Here is a 7,519-nt window from a genome sequence, read left to right on the forward strand (position 1 = left end):
GGTGTCATTTCAGTGTTATTTGTACCTGTTCTACAGTCCAGCCAGGACAAGGAAGGTGGTGCTGTTGCTGCTCTTTATCTGCCTGGGCAACGTGTACCTGCATGGGCTGCGGAATGTCTGGCAAATCCTCTTTCACATCGGGGTGGCTTCTCTGTCTTCGCATCAGATACTGACCAGGCAGCTTCAGGAGAAGCAGTGGGACTGTGGAGTGTGAAGGCGACTCTGTGTGACGAATGGATCCTTTGGCTTTCTTAGGAGGGTTATCTCTGTTTCCCTTCTGGCTTCTCCACTTCATCTCAGATTTTCACCCTCGAAGTTCCCTTCGACCAAGCCAGGCGGAGAGCGACAGTGGGGGATTTTGAGCAGGTGCAGTGGAAGGCAGGAGGTGGCTTGAGACCCAGGCCCCGCTTTGTGCTGAGCGTTACAGCGAATCTCCAGGTCAGCACCTCTCCTTGGGACAGCAGAATTTGGGGGCTCACCCCCCAAGGAGCATTACTGGAAGATCAGAACGGAATTGTTTTGGTCTTTTCAATCGAATGACGCAATAAACCACGAAATCCAATAACACTAGTTTTAGTAACTGGCAGTTGTCTCTGAGGAACCACTTTGAAATCCGAATCAGCTTTTCAGTCTAAATGTGACTTGGTTAGTTTCTCATAGAGGGTCAATACAGGGTGAATTAAAAATTTTAAAATACAGCTCAGAAATATAAGCTAGATAAATTTTGTTTACATTTTTTGATAACTTGGGTCTGGTATGGTACCTTTAGAATATTTAAATATATTTTGGATATAAATTGAACTTATCTTCATTTAGGGAAAGGGTAAACTTAAGCTGAGAAAATGGTTAAGAAAGCTGAATTTATTTAATTTATCTACAACTTTTTATGGTGGTGGAGCTGCGTGGGTATGGAAATGTTTTTTTTATTTATTTGCAGGGCATATCTGAGTATTTTAGAAATTGAGTAACCAGTGCTACTGGATCATAGATCGTGAGCATGACCATGAGCTTATAAGCCTGAGAATTTCAGGACTCTCTGCAGTGGGCCACAGACTGGATTCACATAGTGGCACGTTATAGATGCAGGGGGCATTACAAACAAACAAAAATGCTCTTGTCATAAGCCTTGTACATGGCAGCTGGGCACCTGTCATTTTAATGATGAGCAATGCCTGACCTTGTGTCCCTGTTCCCAGAAGCCCTCCCAAATTAATTACTCCTTTACACCTTTCCCAGTCATCTTAATTAGATCGAGAACCTCATTCTTTATGAACAGGAGTTAAGTAGGTGTTAATTTTTTTAAAGCTTCATCAAGGTATAACTAACCCTGTGCTCTGCAAAGTTACTTTTTTGGTCTCATTTTCAAAATAGTTGATTGATCACAACTTTCCAAAATGGGGCTCTGAATAAGGTCCCTTAGGTCTCCAGAAATTTCAGCCTGAGTTGTCCAGTGCCATTCAGGAGACCGTATTGGGAGCCTGCCCTTTGGATTCTTCTTGGTAGGAATCTGAATAGCTCAACAGCAATTGCATGGGATTTAAGGTTGAATTATGTGGTCTTAATAAATTAAGAAATCCTACTTTGATAGTTTTTAAAAAGTTGGAAACCATTTCAAGAGTTATTGAGTACATGGGGGAAAGCAAGAATATTATTTTAGGGAATTCAGTTGTAGTTGGTTGTTACTGTTAGTGTATTGCTACTGAGCTACCTTGATGTCACTTTAAGAAAAACAAGTTTATGTGACTGGAAATTGTTGGGAAAATGTTGCCGCAGTCATTTTATTTTCTTATAATACAATTTTCTATTTTTAATCAAACAATATCTGGCTGTGAGAGGTATATTGGCACTATCCTCAGATGTCAAGTTCATTGTTGTCTCTCCTTCGATTCTACATCTGCATGATTTTCTGCATACCCAGCAGGTGCATCTAAAGGTTTTCTGGGACATAATTTTGAAGAGATGGTAGAATAGAATGGGAAGCCAAGGAGGGGAAACAAATCCTTGTAAATTAGAAGCACCAAAAAAAAGGGGGTGGGGCTTTAAAAGTTGATAAGAACAGCTTACAAGTGAATTGTAGGTTTATTTAGTTGTTTATTTTGAGCCCCTGTGTTACTGATGTTGCCGTGTAGCCCTGTACCCCAGATGCTCTTGCTCTTGGGGTCTGAGCCTGTGATCCACATTCAGCGGACAGTAGAGAACCATCCCTGAAGAGAAGTCCCTCCTGGTGAATGCTTCTGCAGCAGCAGGGATGTTATCTACCCCTGGTTGGAAGTGGTTGTCCTCAATTAGCATCTACATGGGGTTTGAGATTGGTTTTTGCAAACAAAAGGGAAAAGATGTCCTAGCCAAACAGTACGTAAGTGTTGTTTAACTAGAATCCAGCAGAAAGACGCTTCAGCTTATTGGAGGAAGAGGTAAGTGATAGGACAGAAGTTCTGGGGATATTGTCCAAGGGAAATCGCAGGCTGGTTCAGGCCTGAAGTTTTGTGCCTCCCTCTACCCCCGCAACCCCGCTGTGCCATCCTTGATGCTAGAAAGCTGCTCCCTGCCACTTTGCAGGAGTTCTCCTCACTCCCCCACAGACTCATTGCTGTTCTAGCACTTTGTTTTCCCAGGGGTAAAATACCACCTGCCCAACCGACCTCCCAGGGGTAGATCTAGGAATAGATGAAATAATGTTGAAAACAAACCTTCAGAGTGCCTTCTGGGATCAGATGCTGCAAGATCTTAAACATCGGAGTGCGTTGTTCCCATCTACTGTATTGGGCTGGCAGTGTGGCTCAGCACTCTTGACCAGGGTTTCCCAACCAAGGGGCCAAGGCCCGAAGGGTTTTCCCTTCCCCAAGTATGCTGGTCAAAGAAACGCACAGACTCTGGTTTTCATTTCCCTAGGCTAGCCTTACTGTGATGTGGATCATTCCTGAGTTTCCTTTTCCTGGCTGGAGACAGTCGGGGGGCATATTTAGGTTGGCACTTCCTCTCAATACAGGAAGCCCCACCACTGGCAGCAGAAGGAATGTGACTAGAGGCTCCTGGTTTTGCTTCTCAGGCTTGCCCCCTGTTACATGTGAACTCTTGTTGCAGGCATGGTGAGGCAAGGCCCACCATTTTAAAGTTCCTTAAGGAGCAGGCCAAAGGGTGTCAAGAAGAGTGCTGAAATTCAAACATTTGCCTCCTCTGGAGCTCCCTGTTCCTTTCTTAGGTGGCCCCATTCTCTAGGACTCCTCTGCCTCTTTCCATGTCTGTCCCATGCATTCCAGCCCTGAACACACAGGCTGAACCTGGAATCTCTGGAGGGATGAGAAAGCCATCTTCAATTGTAGTTGCTGGGCTGCCCTGAGGCCCAGCTCTCTGCCTCTGTGCTGCTAGAAGCTTCAGCACACATGTGGGAGTCCACGCTCAGTGGGGAGGAGCACTTGGGTGTTCAGCACTGCTCACAGTCAAAAATGACACCCAGCAGGGCCAGCGGTTGGGGGCATGGGAAGCAGGCCACAGGTGGGGAGCAGAGTGGGGGGCCCTCAAGCAGCTGCCTCTGGGCAGGTTGGGGCTGCATCCAGGGCTGATGTTTGCTGTTCCTGGAAGGAATCAACCCCTCACTGTAATATGGGGGATTGGTGGCCCTTAGGAGCCCGCTGCCATGCATGCCCAGAGCAGCACAGGTGAGGACCAGGAGGCACAGGAGTATTTGTGGAGATAGATGTGCACCCCTGCTGCAGTATGGTTCACGTTCCAGATGTTTCCACACAGAATCCTGCCTAGGTACAGAGAAGTTCCACTGTGCACTGCGTCCATGGTGGAGGAAGAGAGAGGAGATGTGCCTGTGAGAGATGGGGGAGGCCTGGGGATCGGCTTGACTCTTCTACTCAGCCCTGCACTGGTAGGGGCATGTCATGCCCACAGGCCTCGGTGTCCTCAGCTGAGGAGTGGCGGAAACAGCCTGCTCCCCCTGCATGCTTGCAGGAGGATAAAAGCCTAGTAGAGGAGAGTGCTGGGTGAATCCCTTGGTCGCGTGCAGGAGGAGAAAAGCCTTCACCTTATACAAGGAGGTCCAAGCTTCAGGCAGCATGGTGTGGCTGTGTCTTCTTACAGAAATGGGCATTTTATGAGACTGCAATGTAAATGGACTCATTTTTTCACTCTAGAAAGGTAGTGGCTTCTCTTTCTCCTCCTTGAACCTGCCTCCTGCCCTCCAATCACAGAGCTCTTGGTACCATTGGCGTTGAGGCCTCCAGGACCCAGGGAGGCTGGTTCTGCAGGTTGAACCAAACCCAGGGTCTGTCCCCCACCCAAATGAGGAGAGCTCTGATTCTCCCACCTTCTCCCTTCGGGGAAGCAGTGATGTCAGATCTGTTTCTGGGAAACCGTCTTGGCAGGAAACCTGTGGAAAAGGCCTCGTCAGTGTGATCTGGGAATGGCCGGATATGGAAACATCTGGCCATGTGTACTGACGACAGAGCTGCTGCCCACAAGCGCCTTTTATTTAGGGTAAAATGATCAGATCCATTGTTCTAACCTGTGCTTGGTACATATGACCTTCTTTAACCCTCGTGTGATTCTGGGGTTACATCAGAAGTATTATTTCATGAATTATTCCTACGACTTGACCTCCCCCGGAATTCTATTCTATTTAATAGACTTTCTACTAAGTGCATAAAAGATTGAGGCTGATTTAGCCAGGGCAAAACCATTGACTTCACATCTTCGTTTTGAATGCTTGCTGTCCATGTTGTACAAGCTTCTTACTGTTTTCATGTAATAACAAAGATCTATTTTGAATAAATGATGGCTATGTTTTAACAAACTCTCACACAGTAGTAAAGCCTAAACATGTTAACGTATGTAAAGAATATTGTTTAGCCATTTATATACTATGTATATATAAATCAAATAAGGTGGCTTCAGAAGTGAGAGGAGAATAAACCCAAGGTGCTTATTAATGTGCGTGTATTCGTGTAAAAAAAAATTCTGAGCAACAGGTCTGTTTTCCGAGAGGGTGTGAGGTGGGTCTGGCATAATGGAGGGGGGATGTTGAGAGAAGTGGAATTCAGGTCCTCCTGTCCAGTGTCTGGACAGGGGCGCTGCCTCAGTCCTTAACACTAATACCTAGACTCTGGAATGCCATCATGGGTCCAGGAGAGACCTTGGAAAAGCCAACATAGCAGTCACGGGGAGCAGCCCTGGGTGGGGGCAGGCAGGGAGGCCTGCCTTATCTGCAGGCTTGGCTTCTGCTAATCTGTGCCTGTAGCCGGCATTTACCCTGCTGTAGTCTCTGAGCTCCTGTCTGCGCTCTGAGGCCCATTTGGTTTCCGTCTCCCAGGACCAGCCCTGCCACAAAATGGCCAGCAGGAGGCACAGCCGCCAGCGGGTCGTCAGGCTCCAGGCCCAGGGGATGGCACCCTTTTGCAGAGATCCTTCCTGAAGCAGCTGACAGAATTCCCAGAAAGGAAATGCACCAGCCTCTCCTGCCTGTATCCCAAACACATCGGGGGAATTCGAGCTCCATGGTTCTCTCCACCATCTGTCCTGAGTAAAAAACTTTGGGGGGAGGGCAAAATATTCCAAAATAAACACAAAGGTATTGGGTTCAGGATTTGGGAGTCAGCAGAGCCTTGGGACATCACCCGGTTCAAGCCCCTTGTTGCTCAGGTGGGGAAGTTGAGGCATGTCCTAGGGAGCCAGTGACAGTGCAGCCTAGAGCTCCCTCCCCAGGGCTGGGAATAAGGTTCCCTATGCCATTGGCGGCACTGCAGAGAGTAAACGGGGAATCTTGGCCCATGAAAGCTGCCCTTTCTGCGCCAGGAGGGCTGGGTGCCAGTTCAGGCTGATGAACTGCCTTCCTTTTTCTTGGGCTCTACCCACTAATGGGGCCCGGGAGCAGAAGTGCTGCGTGACAACTGTCACACATCGTTGAGCAGTGCCCGTAAGGAGTGAGGCTTGGAGAGGAAGGGGTCCCCTTCAGTGCCCCTGGCCGGGGAGGGCTGCCTGGCTGTGCAGTCAGCTCTCCAATGTTGCTGGGTCGGATGTGCAAGGTAAACACTAGAAAGTTCATTGAAGAACAGGAAGGAAAGTTCCTTTGTGACCTAGGATAGAAAAGTGCTCCTAAAGTAAAAAGTTACAGGTACAACCTTTGAGGTAAAATGCTTGATGAATTTGATTAAATGCAAGTAAGGATGTCACAGGCAGAGTGAAATGAATGCGAGATCTTTACAATGTCTGAAACGGATAGGGATCGCTACATAAGCAATTCCTATAGGTCAGCAAGAAAGACAGCAACCTCATAGAAAAACAAGTTGCAGAAGAGAAAACCCAAAAGGCTAAGAAACATAGGAAGATGTTTAAAATCATCAGGAATACAGAGAAATGAATATTAAAACAACAGTAAAATATCACCTTATGCTACTAGTTGGGTGAGACTTAGAAAGCTGGATGGCAGCAAGTGTTGGAGGCTGTGGGGGGATATAGGACTCTACGTACAGGCCACCGGAAGGGCAAGGCCACTGCCATGGGCTGAACTGTGCCCTCCCCAAATGCATATGTTGAAGTCCTGACCCCCCACCCCAGTAACTCAGAATGTCTGTGTTTGGAGGAAGGGAGAAGGCAGCCATCTGCAAACCATGCAAACCAAAGAAAGAAGCCTCAGAAGAAACCAACCCTGCCGACACCTCGATCTCAAACTTCCAGCCTCCCAACCGTGAGAAAATAAATTTCCATCATTTGGTGGCGCCTGGGCGGCGCAGTCGATTAAACACCAGACTCTTGGTTTCGGCTCTGGTCATGATCTCAGGGTCGTGAGATCGAAACCCACATGGACCTCCACACTCAGCATGGAGTCTGCTTGAGATTTTTCTTTCTCTCTCTGCTCCTCCTGCTTGTGCTCTAAATAAATAAATAAATAAATAAATATTTTAAAAATTTTTCTGTTGTTTAACCACCTGGTTTGTGGTACTTGGTCATGGCGGCCCTCGCAAAGGAAGATGGCTGGCTACCTACCCAAATTTCATGTGCCCACACCACGTTGTGGATCTTGCACTCACCACACAGCGGACAGAAGTACCCAAAATGCAGCAGCATGGATGGATCTCTAAAATGTGGAAACAAGTAGAAAAATAACATGCATCTGATTAGAAATACATGCACATGAGATGATAAAATATTTAGTAAGACTATATTTTAACACATGCGTGTTAAATACATTTGAATGGTTGCCTACAAGGGGCCAGGAGCCAGTGAGTTAGGGATAATAGGAATTTGAAGAAAAGAGAGAACGCTTGCTAGAGTCAGCAGTCAAGTCTGCTAGCCCTAGGTGAACCCGGGGGGCCTGCACTGCCACTGGCAATCTCGCCTTGGGGCTGCCCAGCCTTCACCGGACTTGAGGCCCAGAAAACCTGCTTCCGTGGAGGCTCTCCTAGCCCCGAATGCTGCCAGTGTTAGAGCCTCCTGGCTTCTCCCATGGGCGAGTTGGGGGAACCGGAGCCGAGGCCAAGGGCTGTTGTGGTCAGGGAGGGCTTCGGGAACCGTG

General features: G+C 47.6%; 1 protein-coding gene across 10 annotated transcripts in view; it reads left to right on the top strand.

Annotated features, from left to right (window-relative positions):
• Positions 1 to 6,831, top strand: part of SEC22C (SEC22 homolog C, vesicle trafficking protein) — a 30,906-nt gene extending 24,075 nt beyond the window's left edge. For 6 of the 10 annotated variants that reach the window (XM_047739378.1, XM_047739380.1, XM_047739377.1 and 3 more), the window contains one exon: positions 14 to 4,801. In XM_047739378.1, the coding sequence (XP_047595334.1) occupies positions 14 to 214 (201 nt within the window). In that variant the 3' untranslated portion in view covers positions 215 to 4,801. The other 4 variants (XM_047739383.1, XM_047739386.1, XM_047739387.1 and 1 more) reach the window with 4 other exon arrangements.
• The last annotated feature ends 688 nt before the right edge of the window (positions 6,832 to 7,519 follow it).

Source organism: Lutra lutra, chromosome 1 (assembly GCF_902655055.1).
Source record: "Lutra lutra chromosome 1, mLutLut1.2, whole genome shotgun sequence".
Classification (NCBI taxonomy): Eukaryota; Metazoa; Chordata; class Mammalia; order Carnivora; family Mustelidae; genus Lutra; species Lutra lutra.